This window comes from Pan troglodytes, chromosome 22 (genome assembly GCF_028858775.2).
Source record: "Pan troglodytes isolate AG18354 chromosome 22, NHGRI_mPanTro3-v2.0_pri, whole genome shotgun sequence".
Classification (NCBI taxonomy): Eukaryota; Metazoa; Chordata; class Mammalia; order Primates; family Hominidae; genus Pan; species Pan troglodytes.
Window position 1 is genome coordinate 15,356,451 of NC_072420.2, and position 20,928 is coordinate 15,377,378.

At 37.8% G+C, this 20,928-nt stretch overlaps 1 protein-coding gene across 1 annotated transcript in view; it reads left to right on the top strand.

Moving 5' to 3' along the window:
• The window catches only part of LOC474069 (multidrug resistance-associated protein 1-like), a 93,005-nt gene that overhangs the window by 42,445 nt on the left and 29,632 nt on the right, over nucleotides 1-20,928 (top strand). Inside the window, 4 exon segments of the mRNA XM_009442609.4 lie at nucleotides 600-776; nucleotides 3,840-4,007; nucleotides 5,118-5,280; nucleotides 11,163-11,238. Coding sequence (XP_009440884.4) covers nucleotides 600-776; nucleotides 3,840-4,007; nucleotides 5,118-5,280; nucleotides 11,163-11,238 — 584 coding nt within the window.

Here is a 20,928-nt window from a genome sequence, read left to right on the forward strand (position 1 = left end):
GTCTCTAAAGAGCTAGTTAAGTTAAAATAAGCTCATTAAGGTGGGTTCTAATTCAATATCACTGGTGTCCTTATAAGAGGAATTAGCATCCACACACACACACACACACAAAGAGGGAGAGAGAGAGAGACCATGTGAAACACAAGAAAATTACAATCATCAACAAGCTGAAGAGAGTAGCCTCAGTAGAAATCAACCTTGCTAACACCTGATTTCGGACTTCTAGCCTCCAGAATTGTGAGAATAAATTTCCATTGTTTAAGCCACCCAGTCCATGGTATGTTGTTATTGCAGCTCTAGCAAACTATCACACTCTGCATCTGCTTCCAGAGAATACCACTAGAGACAGATAACTTAGATAGAAGCTACAGTGAAAGTAAATAAAAAGCACAAAGTAACTCATTTAGAGGAAATTCCAATAAAACATAAAATATGGTGCCATGATCTATATAATTATATTTATCTATATTAATTTTTTTATTTCTATTTTAAAGCTAAAGAAGGCAAAACCATTAATTAAATATGTTCCTTTACTATGGAGCATGCAACTTCTCCTTTTCTCTAGTTAAGAATTTTTTTTTAACCTCTTTCTTTTTTAGGGCTCTGTGGCTTATGTTTCTCAGCAGGCCTGGATTCAGAATTGCATTTTGCAAGAAAACATTCTCTTTGGCTCCATCATGAAGAAAGAGTTTTATGAGCAAGTATTGGAAGCCTGTGCTCTCCTTCCAGATTTGGAGCAGTTGCCAAAGGGAGATCAAACTGAGATTGGAGAAAGAGTAAGGAAACTGTAATTTATCATGTAAAGAAATATAATCCCATTCAGCTGTGCTAATAAAATGTTTATGGCCTTTTTCTTGAAGTCTCGAAGAGCTATACAACTATAATTTTAAAAAATTATTATGTAATTCCTATGTAAGAGACGGCAGTATTAAGGACAAGTAATTATTTATAATTGACTGTTTGGAAAACAGATTAAAAATCAGTCGGAAATTCTGTTGTTAGTATCCACGTGGGGGAATAAAAGCCCATTAATTAGATCATCATACTTTTGTTTTGGTGGCTGGCACAATGCAGTTCACTTTCTAAAGAGTGACTAATAGTTTTGTTTATTCCTGTATCTCTGGTGCGCAAAGTCAAGGCTAAAACAGGAGCGAAAGAGCATCAGTCTCCAGCAGTGGCACCCGAGTCCAGATTCTAAAGAAGCTCTGATAACAACACTGTTATGAACGTGCCTTCTCCACGTTTGCTCATTCCTGCTTAAGTGGAACTTGTTTCCCAATCGTCTCTCTTTGTTCTATTTCATTTTCATTGTGTTAGTAAATAGTCATTACTCTGCTCAGTGTTTTGGATTTAAAAAATATATATATCATGAGCCGAAGTATGAACCACGAGAGATTATCTCCACCCCCCGACTAAAATCTCCATTAATTAAACATGAATGCAAATGTAGCCTCTGCCTACAATTCATGTGTGCTATAAAGATGAATAAATAATCCTTACTGAGTGCTTTGAATCTCTGAAAAGAGAACGAGCATACAATTGTTAGACATCTTTACACCTGCCCTCATGTTATCTAATAAGCCCATTATAGAGATTAATACAAGAAATATATAACAAAATTGTAGAACGTAGAAATATATAAAATCCAGGATGAGCCAGAATTTACCTTGTAACTAGAATTACTTCATTTATAATCTATAACGTTACAGATGTATATTCTCAATAGTTTCAAATAGGTTTATTTTTTCCAACCCTTGGATTTCTTCTTGCATCTTCACCATCTCTAAGCAAAGTGATTCCATAGCTAAAAGGCAGAAATGTGAATTCTTCTTCAAACTTGTTAATACATGTTGAACAAGATGCTGATAAACCCAATCTCTAAAAATATGAAATATCTGATATTTTGTAACTATAAAAAATCTTAAAAAGGGAAACAAATCCAAACTAAGAAGTATAGATTTAATATAGGCATTGAATGCTATTGCCATTCATAACGTCTTATTTTTATGATTAAATTTATCCCAATCTGCATTTGAACTTTACACATGTAATTGAATATTTCAAAATGAAATCTGTTTACAGGTGCTTAAGAGACAATAAAGGCAATGACTGTAGACTTTTCCCCTACTTGTATTCATCTTTTCTTTTGGCATTCTTCATTTGACCACATTTATTAATTTTTTATATGCCCTTATTCTGCTATGGGGTACACAATGGTGAGTGAGAGCTCTACCACTCTGCCTTCAAGGGATTTGCAGTCTGGTGGACCTCTGCCAATAATACTAATCAGTTGTCTTTATCAATATTTATGAATCATCTAGCGTTAGATGCTGGGTGTCAGGAACACAAGGATTAACTAGGCAGGAGCTCATAGGCTAGTGAGAGAGACTGAGATAAATACTGCCAATTCTAGCAATGGGATGAATACACAAAGCGCAGCAAGACAGGAAGGAGGGGAATGAATCACTTCACTTGGGACACCTGATGGAAAGTTGCCTTCGGAGGACATTTCAGTGTGAGTAGCCCTTAAGTTAAAACAGAAGGATGTGGTCTCCCAAGCAGAGTGAATAGCCTCTTCCCAGTATGAAAGACCAGGTTAGTCTGCTTGGCAAACCACAGTCACTTGTAGGCAACATTGGGAGAGTGGGTGAAGAGATGAGTTAATGCCAGAATATAAGCATCTTAGATTTATACTAAATAATTTGTTGTTTTTGCTGTTGCTCATGAGTGATGAAAAGAGGGAGCTGCGGATATCCAAGGTTTTCATGCAAGATGATGACATAATTACAGAAAAGTGATGACAAGATAGAGGGTGAATTGGAAAGAAGAGTAACTGGATGATAATAGCTAATGTTGATTGTATCCATACGGAGTGTTGGATTTTTCCTAAAATTTTTACTCTAATCTTATTGAATGCTCCCAACAAACATATGACTTAGGTGCTATTATAAGCATATGCACACACACATATTACATTCCTTCATGTGTGTATATAAGTGTGTGAGAGGAGGGTGTATAATGCCTATGCCCCTTGCTAAAATGTGACCTCCTCATGACAGACTCTGTTTCACTTATCTTTAAATCCCAAGCACTAGCATAGTACTCAAAATATAGTCATACCCAGAAGATGTTTGCTGAGTAGGAGAAGGATGAAAAATGCAAAGAGGCAATGGCATTTTATAATTACAGGTCATTGGCTAAGTTCTGTGCTGCACTGAGAGATTTTAAACCAGATCTGTAAACACTAAATATAAAATAAATCAAGTAAATTGGGCCTGGCTCCATAATTCTTCATACATGGTTGTACGTGTCAACTTTAATTCTCACATGGAGTGATGAATATTCCCTATTCTTGCTTCTTAGAGTTGTACTTTTGCCAACAAGACTTGTACTAATCTTTCTACAGGAGAAAATAGGACATGTTGATCACTTCTTTAGTAATTTAGCTATTATTTTCAATTTCCTATGTGTCAAATTAAAAATAATCACTAGGGCCAGTATATGGTTGGCAGCCAAAAGTCTTGTTTAATATTCTACAGGCACGACTTTTCAGAGTTAGAGATTCGGAAATTCTGTTCTCCTTAATCGTTAGCATCTCCTTAATAGTTAAGAGTAAGCACTTAAGAGAAAGTAGATATATCTTCTAATTTGTGCAAGTTAGTAATGCTAGGAAATGAGATGGGGCTAGGACTGAAAAGTCGTAGATAAAGAAAGGTTGGAGCGTTCATCTTGGGTTGCTATCTATCCATGCTATAGAATAGCATTTGGATGTAACTGCACGTGCTTTGAGATGTATACACATTTCCTCTGGTCTTGTTTTTCTTCTGCTCCATTTTCAGGGTGTGAATATAAGTGGGGGCCAGCAACATCGAGTAAGCCTGGCCAGAGCTGTCTACAGTGGGGCTGACATCTACCTCCTGGATGATCCCTTGTCTGCTATTGATGTTCATGTTGGAAAGCAGCTTTTTGAAAAAGTGATAGGGTCCTTGGGCCTTTTGAAAAACCCGGTAGCCATGGTTTCATTTATGCTTTCTTGTGGGGCAGGGGATCTATCTAGCACTGTGCCTAAAATTCCATCTATTTTGTTTATTTGTTTAAGCAAAGTAGTCACATTTCACATGAAAAAAATAGGATGCTCAGATTGCAATTTCGCAGGCAAATGTCAATGGGTAATTTTTAAAGTTTTACTTACAAGTTTACTCTGGTGACAATTTATGTGATTGTTATCTCTTCATCTAATACCATATCCTAAGGGGATTTATGTGCCATAATGAATTGTTGTTGACTCAAGTGATTTTTACAATGGTATTTTGGTGCACACCAAAATATTAATAAAATTTTATATTATTAACATAGCAATTTGATATTATTATCACAGCAATCATCGTGATTCAGCTGTTTTGTTAAAGGGCCAAGAAGATGAAAATTAGTATTTACCAGTACATGCCATATTTCACAGGGTAAATTAGTTCAATCCCTATTTCACATATAAAGGAGCTCAGGGCTCACAATGACTTGATATAGGTTGCTCAACTTAAGAACAATAGAGATTTTTAAAAGTATGTCTGACTCCAAAGCCACATTCATTTCTTCATAATATGTGTTTATGGAATTATTAATATAGAGAACTTTGAAAATATATGTATAAAATTATAAAATATATGTCTCAGTAAAAATAAACAAACATCTTTATATATTGACATAAACCCAAGATTAAAAATGTCACACTTAATTGTATGTATATGTATAAAATAATATGAATGATTTAAAAATAAGGACTATGAATTATGACTTGGATTAAACACTTTTTTGTAATGGTACTGTATATTTAAAAATAAGCAAGAATGACATATATGAAATTGTTTTAAATTTGCAATTAAATTGAATCATTTCTAATGAACGAAAAAAATGCCCGAACTAAAGTGTTAAAAATCACATTTAGAAACTATTTTCTCATCTAGCAGCATGTCATTATTCCTTGTAAAATATATAGATGCTGCCTTAAACTGGCACCTACCAAAAATCATACTCTGAAATAGTAAAGGAAAAAAGTCACTGTAGCTTTTTTTAAAAAGCCATTTTTCGTAATCTCTGAGATAAAACACTTTGTTTTTCAGACTTGTATTTTAGTGACACACAATCTCACACTTCTGCCACAAATCAATCTTATTGTTGTAATGAAAAGTGGCAGAATAACTCAAATGGGAACATACCAGGAGCTGCTGTGTAAAACCAAAAATCTCACTAATTTGCACCAAGTCATCAGTGAACAAGAAAAAGGTAAGGACACAATAAAAAATAAACTTAAGATACAGTATACGTACCCATTTTGAAAGTTCATTAATTGCGTAATTTCATGCTATAAATTTTCATTCATCCTGCTTAAGTCAGGGGCGGGGCACCTTCCTTTCCACAGGAAAGAAGCAAATACAGTGAGACACATCAGTTAAATCAAACTCATTTGTGATTTTTCAGAAAAGTTTTAAGGTCCCTGGGGCCTGTTTATTCATTTATGAAATAAGAAATTAGATTACTTATAAACTCTAGTCCAAGTCGAGAACATAATCACTCTAAACATTATATCTACTTTTCAATTAAGAACAGGGAACATACATGTGAAATAAATAATAAATATTTTAAACATCTAGATATAATATAGCACATTGAGGAAGAGAAAACAAAAGAAAGAAATTGGGAAAGGCAAAAGGGATTGATGTTTGTTCAACTTTTAAGAATTAACTATTTATTTAGTTTTATTTATCAATTTTTGTTACTCTAGCCCTAGAATATTAAATTAAGATGTATGGACATTTTAAAATAAAGTAAGTGGTTTGATGCTTATCCAGTGTGTAAGATGCAAGAATGTTTGATATCCAGCATTATCCTAAAGTTGGGTAATGTACCATCATCTCTTTTTACAGCTGTAGATGGTTTGTCATGTAGAGACCATCATATTTTTTCCTGTACTTTTCTAGATCCTTTTCCTATACCTTTCCAGAGCAGCACAGCAAACTAACTGTAAAACCAGTTAACTATTTCATAATTTCAAGATAAAAGAAGAAATATAGAACTATGTCTCATTATTTTCTACATGAACTAGTATCCATTAGCTCACCTGACACTTGTCCTGGATATAAAGTCCTAAAAATATGAAATTGGTTTATAACAAGATCAGTACAATTTATTATTTTAATGCCATGAAATTCAACAACAAAGTCATTTTGCTGATGTTTCTCTTTCGGACCTAAGCTAACGCACATTAGTTTTGTAGTACTATTTTAAAAATTCCTTGTTTTTCCACCTTTCTCATATTACAAATATTCTATTTGCAAAATTATTTGGTGCATTGTCAGATGACTGTTGGCATCCTTAACAAAAAAACTTCCTCTTTTCTTAACGTCTAGCACTTTGGAAATGATTCCTTGCCTTCTCAGAAAGGTTAAGTAGTAATTTATGCTTCTTGTGTAGAAAACAGATGTCTAGGAGTGCCTCCTAGACTAGGAGAAGCATGGAGTCTGTCATTTCTCTATCCCTGTCACTTAGGTAGCCTCATGCTAGGCAAATTACAGGCACTCAGTAGCTGTTTGTTAAACAGATGAATCTGAAAGTGTATCCCCTCAGGAGTTAACAAGGTGCTATGGAATGCTATGAGCCAGTGTCTTTCTTGTGTGTGTGGCCATTTATTTTAAAGGTCACATGAAATATAGATTGAATGACTTTAGAAAATATAGTTCCAAAAGTAGGCAGAGTGTAAGCTTTAAGTTAAATATGTAATTTGCCATAAAATATAAACAGTATGTCTTTTGAAACCTGTGGAATTTGCTGTTGTTTAAATATCCAATTTTGGAAACAGAAATCCCACCTTTTCTGCATTTGTATAATTTTTTTTAGGTACAAGTGTCCTCTACTGTAGCAGAATAAAAGCAGTAATATTCTTAAAGTTGGGCTGATAGATGTTAATAGATCTCTATTAATAGATGTTACCAACTCACAATCAGAAATTTGCCAGAGTTAGAAAAATGTAACTTTAACTTCTTTCAAATTACCTCAATATTTCTGTCTTTTCCATGACAATCAGAAAGGTGGAAAGTAGAGAAAATTTTTATGCCAGAAATAGAATGTGTTATTAAAAGTGAATATTCTGGAATTTTGATTTTTTGAATGCTGGATAAAAAATACATAAAGACTTATACTCACAATGAAAACTAGATAACTAGATCAAGAGATAATCTGTAAAAGATTAGCTCTATAGAGTATGATTTCCTTAGCCACTGTAGGGAGCAAGACAAAAATGGATTTTGATATCAAACACTACATTAAATAATAGCTTACATTCAGCATGATGTCCTGCAATGCTGCCCCCTAAACCTGGGCCAAATGAACCTGGCCCTGTACTTCATGCTTTAGTCAGTTCCCACTCTAGCCTTCCCTTCATGGCTCTCTGCCTAGGAGTGTCCTCCCCATTTCCTGCTTCTTGACCATCTAGGTACTCAGGTCCCAGAATTCTCTGCTCAAATGATGGAAGCTTGTTCCTGGGACCTGGGTTCTCATTCCTCAAGTTTGTTCTCTCATGGACAGACTGCCCTGTGGCATGCATCATTCTTTGGCCTGAGGATGTTTCTCTTGCGGGTGGGAGAGTGGGCAGAGTCTGGACGTGGCAGCTGAGGTATCTGCAGATGTACAGAGCTTCTGAGAGTGCAAAATGGAGCTTGGGAGGGGGAGAAGAGCAGCAAAAGCCTTGGCTGAGACTGACTCATCAAGGACTGCCATGTCCCCCAGAGGAAGTCTCAGGAATCCAGACATTCTCATCTGATCCTTGCCTTCCAGGTGGCTTGGAAGGTGTATTGGTCAGAGAAAGCAATAGAACTTGAGTCTTTTAGTTCCATCAATGACTTTTAAGTAATTGGAAATGCAACATGTGAGCATTTATTTGCATTCTTGCTCTGGTTCCACAGATTTTAGGTGCAAGTCTGTCCCTGTGGGGAATTTCTTTCTGTTATTTGCATAAATATCAAGGGAAATTAGGTTCTGTTTGAGCCCACTTTTGCTGAGATTTAAGGGAAAGAAATTACCTGGCAGAGAGTAGGATGTAAGAAGAGTAATCACTCTGTGATCTTTCATTTATTTATAATAATTCACCCTTTTTGGTCTTGAGTCTGTTCAAAAATTCTTTTAAAAGGTACACAATTCTTCAGTTTCAAAATTCTACTTAATTTATGTGTCACTACAATGGGAGTGCAGTAGGCACACCTCATCCACAAAAGATGCATTCCAAGACCCCCAGTGGTTGAATGAAACTTTGGATAGTACCTAACTCTCTATATACTATGCTTTTTGAAATGATGTATATGCCTATGATAAAGTTCAAGCTATAAACTAGGCACAGTAAGAGATTAACAACAATAACTAATAATAAAATAGACCCAGACGCCAGCATTTCTACTCATGTGCTTTGGGGCCATTATGAAGAAAAATAAGAGTTCCTTGAACACAAGCACTTTAATACAATGACAGTTGATCGGATAACCCAGGCTCTTAAGTGAGCAATGTGTGGGGAGCATCCACACAGCATGGATGTGCTAGACAAAGAGATGGCTCACTTCCCAGACAGGACAGAGCAGAACAGTGAAATATTTCATCAGGCCACTCAGAATAGCAAGTAATTTAAAACTTATGAATTGTTTATTTCTGGAGTTTTTCATTTAATATTTTTGGACCACGGTTGACCGTGGGTAGCTGAAACCGCAGGAAGCAAAATTGCAGGTAAGGGGGAACTAGTGTATAAATCAGCACAACATTGTGGAATAAACAGTGGACCACTTGTTAGGAATCCTGGAATCTAGTTCTCTCACTGAATAACCATATCGGTCTTCATCAAATGACTTCATTCTTGTGGTTCTTCCCGTTTGTGAAATATAGTGCTTCAGCTTGCTCTGTTTTTCCTAGTGGCAGACATGGAGCTGAACAATGTACATTATTATCTCTCCCCGTCCCCCAAACTGCTTATTAGCCATTTCTTTTTCTTTCCTATCATTCTTACTGTCATTGCTGAAGTCAATAACAGGTAGCTTAGAAAGTAAATGGTAAAAAGTACACTTTGCAGTGTAATGTGGGTTTGTATATAACAAATCCCTAAGATTCCATCTAACTCTAAAAAATCTAAGAGTTTTGCCTTATGGAAATGTTATATAACATAATCAAATCAGAGGTGAGAAATGGGTTTATGAAGAAAAATATAACAAAGCTAAAGATAAATTTTACATATTTACAGATTTAAGTTAGGCTAATTTTTTTTTTTTTTTTTTTTTTTTTTTAGACGGAGTCTTGCTCTGTCGCCCAGGCTGGAGTGCAGTGGCCTGATCCCGGCTCACTGCAAGCTCCATCTCCGGTGTTCATGCCATTCTCCTGCCTCAGCCTCCCGAGTAGCTGGGACTACAGGCACTCGCCACTGCACCTGGCTAATTCTTTGTATTTTTTAGTAGAGACGGGGTTTCACTGTGTTAGCCAGGATGGTCTCGATCTCCTGACCTCGTGATCCGCCCACCTCAGCCTCCCAAAGTGCTGGGATTACAGGTGTGAGCCACCACGCCCAGCCTAGGCTAATTCTTACACAAACTAATTATACTGATGAGAGCTTGTATGGATAGTAACGATCTCAATATATTCATGAGTTTTACATTTACTTAATCCTCCCCCAACCCCCAAAACTCCAGAGGCTACCATGGTCCTCATTTTACAGAGATTAGGTGTCTTGCTCAAATTAAGACAGAAGGCAAGTGACAGAATTTGAATTCCATGCTACCTCTGTTTCATGTCAGAGAACAACCAAGCTCTTAAACATTGTATCAAATGTGTAGGAACAAGTACATTGACTCAGTACTGACTTAGTGTGAAAAGCAGGAGTGGCTCACTCTCGTTTACTGATGCTTGCTTCTTCCCCAAAACTTGGTCTCTTCCCTTTCTCTGTCTTAAACAATTCTGGGTTTCAGGCAAGCCACTTACCCTCTCTGAGTTTTTTTTTTTCTCCTGCAAAATATAGGTAAATTTACCTATTCTCATATCTTATCAGGTCATTTGTGAGCTCAATTTATATAATGCATGTAAAAGTATCTTATAAATTGAAAATAAATAAATTTAAATATTATTATTAAAGGCTATAAAGATGAGACTGTGCCTTAGAGGGAGAGGCTGAAACATCTTCTAACTGAATTTTCATTCTTTGAGCCACAGAATCCCCATGTTTCACAGAGATGTTTGAGATCAATCAATTCCTTCCATTAGGGGCTAGATGGTTCCTTCTAGAAGAAAGAAAGCATAGAATTCATAGAAGAGAACTTAGAAATCTCCAAATCCAATTCCTTCTGCTTAGAGATAAGAAATCTAAAATTCAAAGAGTTCAAGTATCATACTGTGAATAAAGACAAAAATCTGTCTAGCGCTGAGGTATTTACCATCAAATCCACCAGCCCATTTACCATCAAATTCACTAAGGTTACTTGAACCTCAGTAGCTGATAGGTCTAGGTGTATGACCTTGGTTTGTGTTTCCAGTGTAAGAGCTCAGTGCCTCAGTCTTTTTATCCCTAAAATAAGGATAATAACTGTAGTACCTTTCTCATTAGGGGTAGTTTTGAAAATTAAAAGAGATACAAAGCCCTTAGGGCAACGCCTGTCACATAGGATGCTATTATCACTGTTAGCGACACTTACAAGACAGTGACAGCTTTGGGGATTTACCATTGTGTTTTCTTACTAATCTTCACAAGAATCACATTGGTATAAAGGCTGCATGAAATTATGCTTCTTTTAAAGGGTAGAGTGGTTTTCCTCTTGGGAAATATTTAGCCCTTCTGTGGAAGATCTGAAATAAGTTAGCAGCCCTCTCAGAGGGACCCTGAGAGAGTTAGCATCCCTTTCTCAGAGAAAAAAAATAATTTCTCTGTAGGTTTTCTCATTAAGAAATATCACTTTTACTATGAGATTACAGAACATTTTAGGACAAGCTGAAATAATGGAGAAAATACAAGGGTTCCCAGTAAACCTATAGATCTAGAACTTAAAAACCTCTCCAATTTGTGTAATCCTCCATTATACTTCTCTCTATTTTGTTTATTGTTGGCTTATAATTTTGGATATAAAAGCACTCACTGTCTTTCTCTCCAGCTCATGCTCTAAAGCAAGTCAGTGCAATCAACTCCAGAACTAGACCAAAAGACAAAATCCTGGAGCAAAAACATAGGTGAGTATCAGGTAATGCCAGGCTCACTGGGATTATGGACTGATTAATTACTTTTTTATAACATTTGAACACATCCTATAAAACAGATCCATACATTATAATGGATATAAAATGTACTTAGTGGATTCCAATTCTAAACTACAAGTTAGATGGATGTGTCTAAATTTTTAAGTGAGATGGATGAGACTTAGTTTTGGAAACATATGTTCATTAGATTCCTCACTATTTCTAGCCAAATTCTAGTGGTAGAAATTTAATCTGATTGCCAAAAACATCCCCATCCCATAGCATTCACAGACTCTAAAGATGAGAATGTGAAAAATAGGCTTTGGACATAAACATTTCACGATGGATTGGGATGATTATCAAGACAGGATATGTGACCTAGACATACAGACCAGTATAGGAGCTGAAGGACCTGCCTAGAAAAATAAGAGAAAGAAAGAGAGAAAGAGAGAGAGAGAGAAGAAAGAAAGAAGAAAGAAAGAAAAAGGAAAGAAAGAAAGAGAAAGAAAGAAAGAAAGAAAGAAAGAAAGAAAGAAAGAAAGAAAAAGTAAAGAGTAGAAAGGAAGGCAGGAAGGAAGAGGGCAGGAGACGGGAAAAAAAAAAAGGGCAAAACTTTGGTCCTGATTGGATTTTGTTATATTATGCTTTTTTTTTTTTTTGTAACTGACTAAAATGAACAGTGATTGAAGTAAATTAATCTAATCAGTTTTTTTCCCCAATGTTTCTTCCCATCGGTTGCCTAAACAGGAAGCCAAAAGATAATAGGAAATAATAGGAATAAAGAGATTATAGGCTGGGCGTGGTGACTCATGCCTGTAATTCCAGCACTTTGGGAAGCTGAGGCAGGTGGATCATCTGAGGTCAGGAATTCGAGACCAACCTGACCAACATGGTGAAATCCCATCTGTACTAAAATACAAAAATTAGCCAGGCGTGTAGGCACCCACCTGTAATCCCAGCTATTTGGGAGGCTGAGGCAGGAAAATCGCTTGAACCTGGGAGGCGGAGGTTGCAGTGAGCCGAGATCATGCCACTGCAATCCATCCTGGGCGACTGAGTGAGACTCTGTCTCAAAGAAAAAAAAAAAGAGAGAGAGATTATAAAATAAGTGCCTAGAGCTTATAATTGCTAAAATTGAGCATTGGGACAGATTATAGGGAATCAAGCACTTTAGGATCCAAAAGCTCAGATAGTGGCAGTTTTGATCTTGAATGAAAGAATGAGTCTTGAAATAATTATTTTTTAATAATTGGATATGCCTAAGGATGTGTGGATGATGTGGACGTTGCAGGTTGGAGATTTGTGTGCATATCAGATTTAGCTGACTCCGTAGGTAAACTAATAATAAGTTATTCCTCCATGATCATAAAGATCTTGGACTGCTTCTCCTTGTCTATTATCTTAGTATTTTTATACTGTCTCATGGCTTTACTTTCCGTACACTAATATGTCCAAGTTAATCTCTCTAGTCTGGATCTCTCCTCTGAACTCCAGGGTTGAACCGGCAGCTGACCCTCTCAGCATCTCCCCTCTAATGTCTAAATGACATCTCCAATTTACATGTCGCACACAGGATTCTTGATTTTCTTTCAGCACACACAAACCTGTCCCACATGTGATTTTTTCCACCTTAGCTAATGGCAATGTCATTCTTCCAGTTGCTCAGGTAAAAAATATCTTGCAGTCATCTAGACCCTTCTCATTCTACATCAAATCTATAATCAAATCCCATTGGCTCGATCTTCAAAATATATCCAAGAATCCAGAATTCACCCACTACTCATCACCTTCACAGCTGCCCCCTCTGTCCAATCAGGATTATTTCTCGCTTGCCATTATTGTAACTGCCTGCTTACAGGCCTTCCTGCTGCCATCTTACCCCATACAGGCTATTTGCAACATAGTATACAGAGAGTTTCTTTTATAAATGTAAGTCAGAGCATATCGCTTTTCTGCCCAAAACTTCCAAAAGATTCACCTCTCAGAGAAAAATCTGATGTCCTTACACTGACTTGTAAAATCCTACAGGACCTGGACCTGTTTACCTTTCTGATCTCAGAACCCTAGGAAGTTCACCCTTCATAACTCTTTCCAGCAACACTGACCATTTTCTGTTCCTGGAATAGCCAGGCATGCCCCTACTTCAAGGCCTTTGCATTTCTGATTCACTGCATAAAGTAGACTTTGTTCAGATAAACATACGGCTTGCATATCCGCCGTCTGTTGGTGTTTGCTTAAATGTCATCTCATCAATGAAGACTTGCTTATCCACCCTATTTCATATCTCAACACTTCCTACTCCTTTCCCAGCTTTACTTTGTCATAAGTCTTATTAATTTCCATAAGATTGGGAAATTTACTTGTTCGTTTTTTGTTTTGTCTTCCTCCTAACTCTATATTATAAGGTTTTATAAGGGCAGGATTTTTTGTTATTTGTTCCATTGCCATCAGCTAGAACACCAAATGGCACATACGTAAGTATTTGCTGAAAGGGTGGATAAATAACTAGAGACTGAAAGAACACTGAAAAGTCTTCTGATCCATCATTTCTTTTATTTTTTGGCCATTGAGACTTAATATATTTCATTTAAATGAGTATAATTTTTTAAGTCTCCAAGAAAAGCTAATCCAGAAGCACTGAAACATACTTTGAAATCCATTTGCTATGGGGTATACATATCTCTGAATCCTAAAGAGCATATTTGCCTGTGTATAGTATCACTATGGACTCAGTAAATAGCTTAAGAAAAGCTTAAAATGTAAAAATTAATAAATATTGTTGTAAACTTAATCATTCCCTTTCCCCTACAGTAAATCAATTTTCCTTATTTATAAGATCACTGTTAATATAATATCTAAATTGAACCTCTTGAAATTTCTGTAAACCAATTTTGGGAAACCATTCCTTCTTTTTCTCCCTAAAAAAAAAGAATTCCAGTCCCTATAAATATTTGTTTACAAAATTATTTTTTAAAAAAATTATACATTGCAGCAGCTCAAATAAAGAATACAGCAGAGCATGGTGCTGCACGCCTATAGTTCCAGCTACTAGGAGGTCAAACTGGGAGGATCCATTGAGCTCAGGAGTCTGAAACCAGCCTGGGCAACATAGCAAGACTCTTGTCTCAAAACAAATGAAAGGGAGGAAGAAAGGAAAGGAGGAAGAAAGAAACAGAGAGAAAGAAAGAAAGAAGAGAGAAGAGAGAAGAGGAGGGGAGGGGAGGGGAGGGGAGGGTCCAGGGCAAGATGACCAGATGACCCAATAGGAAAAGCTCTGGTCTGCAGCTCCCAATGAGACCAATGCAGAAGGCAGGTGATTTCTGCATTTCTTACTGAGGTACGAGGCTCATCTCACTGGGACTGCTTAGACAGTGAGTCCAGCCCACAGAGGGCACGCAGAAGCAGGGTGGGGCATTGCCTCACCTGGGAAGTGCAAGGGGTCGGGGAACTCCCTCCCCTAGCCAAGGAAAGCCAGGAGGGACTGTGCCATGAGGAACAGTGCACTCCAGCCCAGATATTATGCTTTTCCCATGGTTTTCACAGCCCACAGACCAGAAGATTCCCTCAGGTGTCTATACCACCAGGGCCCTGGGTTTTAAGTACAAACCTGGGCAGCTGTTTGGGCAGACACCCAGTTAGCTGCAGGAGTTTGTTTTTTTTTTTTTCCGTACACCAGAGGCGCCTGGAACACCAGCGAGACAGAACTGTTCCCTCCCCTGGAAAGGGGGCTGAAGCCAGGGAGCCAAGTGGTCTTGCTCAGCAGATCCCTCTTCCACGGAGCCCAGCAAGCTAAGATCCACTGGTTTGAAATTCTCACTGCCAGCACAGCAGTCAGAAGTTGACCTGGGATGCTTAAGCTTGGTGGGAGGAGGAGCTTCTGCCATTACTGAGGCTTGAGTAGGTGGTTTTCCCCTCACAGTGTAAACAAAGCTGTGGGGAAGTTCAAATGGGAGGAACCCACCTCAGGGCTACAAAGTCGCTGTAGCCTGATTGCCTCTCTAGATTCCTCCTGTCTGAGCAGGGCATCTCTGAAAGAAAGGCAGCAGCCCCAGTCAGGGGCTTATAGATAAAATTCCCATCTCCCTTGGACAGAGCACCTGGGGGAAGGGGCAGCTGTGGGCGCAGCTTCAGCAGACTAAAACGTTCCTGCTTGTCAGCTCTGAAGATCTCCCAGAACACTTCTCGAGCTCTACTAAGGGACAGACTGCCTCCTCAAGTGGGTCCCTGGCCTCCATGCCTCCTGACTGGGAGACACCTTCCAGCAGGAGTCGACAGACACCTCATATAGGACAGTTCTGGCTGGCATCTGGCAGGTCCCCCTCTGGGACAAAGCTTCCAGAGAAAGGAGCAGGCAGCAGTCTTTGCTGTTCTGCAGCCTCTGCTGGTGATACCCAGGAAAATAGGGTCCGGAATGGACCTCCAGCAAACTCCAGCAGACCTGCAGAAGAGGGGCCTGACTGTTAGAAGGAAAGCTAACAAACAGAAAGCAATAACATCAACATCAACAAAAAGGACAACCACAACAAAACCCCATCCACAGGTCATCAGCATCAAAGATCAAAAGTAGATAAATCCACGAAGATGAGGAAAAACCAGCGCTGAAAATTCCAAAAACCAGAATTCCTCTTCCCCTCCAAAGGATCACAACTCCTCGCCAGTAAGGGAACAAAACCGGATGGAGAATTAGTTTGATGAATTGACTGAAGTAGGCTTCAGAAGGTGGGTAATAACAAACTGCTCTGAGCTAAAGGAGCATGTTCTAACCCAGTGCAAGGAAGCTAAGAACCTTGATAAAAGGTTACAGGAACTGCTAACTTGAATAAACAGTTTAGAGAAAAACATATATGACCTGATGGAGCTGAAAAACACAGCACAGGAACTTCATGAAGCATACACAAGTATCAATAGCTGAATCCATCAAGCGGAAGAAAGGATATCAGAGATTGAAGATCAACTTAATGAAATAAAGCATGAAGACAAGATTAGAGAAAAAAGAATGAAAATGAATGAACAAAGCCTCCAAGAAATATGAGACTATGTGAAAAGACCAAACCTATGTTTGTTTGGTGTACCTAAAAGTGATGGGGAGAATGGAACCAAGTTGGAAAACACACTTCAGGCTGTTATCCAAGAGAACTTCCCCAACCTAGCAGGACAGGCCAACATTCAAATTCAGGAAATACAGAGAACACCACAAAGATACTCCTCAAGAAAAGCAATACCAAGACACATAATCTTCAGATTCACCAAGGTTAAAAGAAAGAAAAAATGTTAAGGGCAGTCAGAGAGAAAGTTCAGGTTACCTACAAAGGGAAGGCCATCAGACTGTCAGTGGGTCTCTCTGCAGAAACCCTACAAGCCAGAAGAGAGTGGGGAATCAATATTAAACATTCTAAAAGAAAAGAATTTTCAACCCAGAATTTTATATCCAGCCAAACTAAGCTTCATAAGTGAAGGAGAAATAAAATCCTTTACAGACAAGCAAATGCTCAGGGATTTTTGTCACCACCAGGCCTGCCTTACCAGAGTTCCTGAAGGAAGTGCTAAATATTCAAAGGAAAAACTGGTACCAGCCACTGCAAAAACATACCAAAATGTAAAGACCATCAACACTATGAAGAAATTGCATCAACTAATGTGTAAAATAATCAACTAGCATCATAATGACAGGATCAAATTCACACATAACAATATTAACCTTAAATATAAATGAGCTAAATGGCCCAATTAAAAGACACAGACTGGCAAACTGAATAAAGAGTCAAGACCCATTAGGGTGCTGTATTCAGGAGACCCATCTCATGTGCAAAGACACACATAGGCTCAAAATAAAGGGATGGAGGAATATTTACCAAGCAAATGGAAAGCAAAAAAAAAAAAAAAAAAAACCAACAAAAAAAAAGCGTTTGCCATTCCTAGTCCCTGATAAAACAGACTTTAAACCAACAAATATCAAGATCAAAAAGACAAAGAAAGACATTAAATAATGGTAAAGGGATCAATGCAACAAGAAGAGCTAACTATCCTAAATATATATGCATCTAATACAGGAGCACCCAGATTCATAAAGCAAGTTCTTAGAGACCTACAAAGAGACTTAGACTCCCACACAATAATAGTGGGAGACTTTAACACCCCATGTCAATATTAGACAGATCAATGAGACAGAAAATTAACACGGATATTCAGGACTTGAACTCAGCCCTGGACCAAGCGGACCTAATAGACATCTACAGAACTCTCCACCTCAGATCAATAGAATATACATTCTTCTCAGCACCACATCACACTTATTCTAAAACTGACCACATAATTGGAAGTAAAACACTCCTCAGCAAATGCAAAAGAATGGAAGTCATAACAGTTTCTCAGACCACAGTGCAATCAAATTAGAACTCAGGATTAAGAAACTCACTCTAAACAGTAGAACTACATGAAAACTGAACAACCTGCTCCTGAATGACTACTGGGTAAATAGTGAAATCAAGGCAGAAATAAATAAGTTCTCTGAAATCAATGAGAACAAAGACAAAACATACCAGAATATCTGGGACACAGCTAAAGCAGTGTTTACAGGGAAATTTACAGTGCTAAATACCAACAGAAGAAAGCGGGAAAGATCTAAAATCGACACCCTGACATTGCAATTAAAAGAACTGGAGAAGAAAGAACAAACAAATTCAAAAGGTAGCAGAAGACAAGAAATAACTAAGATCAGAGCAGAACTAAAGGAGATAGAGACACGAAACACCCTTCAAAAAAATCAGTGAATCCAGGAGCTGGTTTTTTGAAAAGATTAACAAAATTGATAGACCACTAGCCAGACTAATAAAGAAGAAAAGAGAGAAGAATCAAATAGATGCAATAAAAAGTGTTAAAGGTAATGTCACGACTGATCCCACAGAAATACAAATTACCATCATAGAATACTATAAACACCTCTATGCAAATAAACTAGAAAATCTAGAAGAAATGGATAAATTCCTGGACACATACACCCTCCCAAGACAAAACCAGGAAGACGTAAAATCCCTGAATAGACCAATAACAAGTTCTGAAATTGAGGCAGTGATTAACAGCCTACCAACCAAAAAAAGCCCAGGACCAGACGGATTCACAGTCGAGTTCTACCAGAAGTACAAAGAGGAGTTGGCACCATTCCTTGTGAAACTATTCCAAACAATGGAAAAAGAGGGAATCCTCCCTAAATCATTTTATGAGGGAAGCATCATCCAGATACCAAAGTCTGGCAGAGACACAACAAAAAAAGAAAATTTCAGGCCAATATCCCTGATGAACATAACATGAAAACCCTCAATAAAATACTGGCAAAACAAATACAACAGCATGTCAAAAAGCTTATCCACCATGATCAAGTCAGCTCCATCCCTGAGATGCAAGGCTGGTTCAACACACACAAATTAATAAACATAATCCATCACATAAAGAGAACCAATGACAAAAACCACATGATTATCTCAATAGATGCAGAAAAGGCCTTTGATACAATTCAACAGCCATTCATGCTAAAAACACTCAATAAACTAGGTATTGATGGAACATATCTCAAAATAATAAGAGCTATTTATTACAAACTCACAGCCAATATACTGAATGGGCAAAAGCTGGAAGCATTTCCTTTGAAAACTGGCACAAGACAAGGATGCCCTCTCTCACCACTCCTATTCAAAATAGTATTGGAAGTTCTGGCCAGGTCAGTCAAGAGAAAGAAATAAAGGGTATCAAATAGGAAGAGAAGAAGTCAGATTGTCTCTGTTTGCAGAATATGTGATTCTATATTTAGAAAACCCCATCATCTCAGCCCAAAATCTCCTTAAGCTGATAAGCAACTTCAACAAAGTCTCGGGATACAAAATCAATGTGCGCAAATCACAAGCATTCCTATACACCAATAATAGACAAAGAGAGAGCCAAATCATGAGCAAACTCCCATTCACAATTGCTACAGAGTGAATAAAATACCTAGGAATACAACTTACAAGGCATGTGAAGGACCTCTTCAAGGACAACTATAAACCATTGCTCAAGAAAATAAGAGAAGATACAAACAAACGGAAAAATATTCCATGCTCACGGATAGGAAGAATCAATATTGTGAAAATGGCCATACTGCCCAAGTAATTTATAGATTCAGTGCTATCCCCATCAAGCTACCATTTCTTCATAGAATTAGGAAAAACTACTTTAAATTTCACATGGAACCAAAAAAGAGCCCATATAGCCAAGGCAATCCTAAGCAAAAAGAACAAAGCTGGAGGCAGCACACTACCTGACTTCAAACTATACTACAAGGCCACAGTAACCCAAACAGCATATAAAAACCATGGAACAGAACTGAGTCCTCAGAAATAACACCACATATCTACAACCGTCTGACCTTTGACAAACCTGACAAAAACAAGCAATGGGGAAAGGATTCCCTATTTAAGAAATGGTGTTGGGAAAACTGGCTAGCCATATGCAGAAAGCTGAAACTGGACCCCTTCCTTACACCTTATACAAAAATTAACTCAAGTTGTATTAAAGACTTAAACATAAGACCTAAAACCATAAAAACCCTAGAAGAAAACCTCGGCAATACAATTCGGGACATAGGCATGGGCAAGGACTTCATGAGTAAAACACCAAAAGCAATGTCAACAAAAGCCAAAATTGACAAATGGAATCTAATAAGAAGAAAGAAAGAGAGAAAGAAAGAAAGAAAGAAAGAAGAAAGAAAGAAAGAAAGAAAGAAAGAAAGAAAAGAAAAGAAAGAAAGAAAGAAGGAAGAGAGGGAGGGAGGAAGGAAGGAAGGAAGGAAGGAAGAAAGAAAGAAAAAAGAAGGAAGGAAGGAAGAGAAAGAGAGAGAAAGAGGAAGGAAGGAAGAAGGGAAGGAAGGAAAGAAGGAAGGGAGGGAGGGAGGGAAGGATGGAGGGAGGGAGGGAAGGAGGAGGGAGAAAAGAATACTTTGGTAAGATCACCTCAGGTCCAATATGTCATATTTTTATCAACACAACCCAGAGTCAAGCCCACTTTTTAAAGAATACACTAAATTTTTCAAACAAGAAATTTCAAACAACTAAACAAATCACATTTTATCTCATGTTTGAGAAGCCTATTATAATTTTTCCAATTACTTGGCTATACTAGTTTATTATTTTCTATTCTCTCTTTCATTTTTTATCTGCTTTAGTGTTTGGTAAGATAATATTACATAAAGAGAGTTTTCCTGACTTTTCAATCTAAATTTCTATTTTTTTCAAATTCTCCAATCATTTCCAATTAGTGCAGAATTAAGATAGATTAATAAGGATTGTGGCTGGGCATGGTGGCTTATGCCTGTAATCCCAACGCTTTGGGAGTCCAAGGCAGTCAGATCACTTGAGGTCAGGAGCTCGAGACCAGCCTGGCCTACATGGGGAAACCCCATCTCTACTAAAAATATGAAAATTAGCCAGGTGCGGTGGTGTTTGCCTGTAGTCCCAGCTACTCCAGAGGCTGAAACAGGAGAATTGCTTGAATCTGGGAAGCAGAGGTTGCAGTGAGCCGAGATTGTGCCACTGCATTCCAGTCTGGGTGACAGAGTGAGACTCTGACCCCCCTCCACCGCCCCCCGCTCCACACAACAAAAGAGTAAGGATTGGAAGATACAAGCCGGCAGGAACTTTTCAACAAATACAGGAT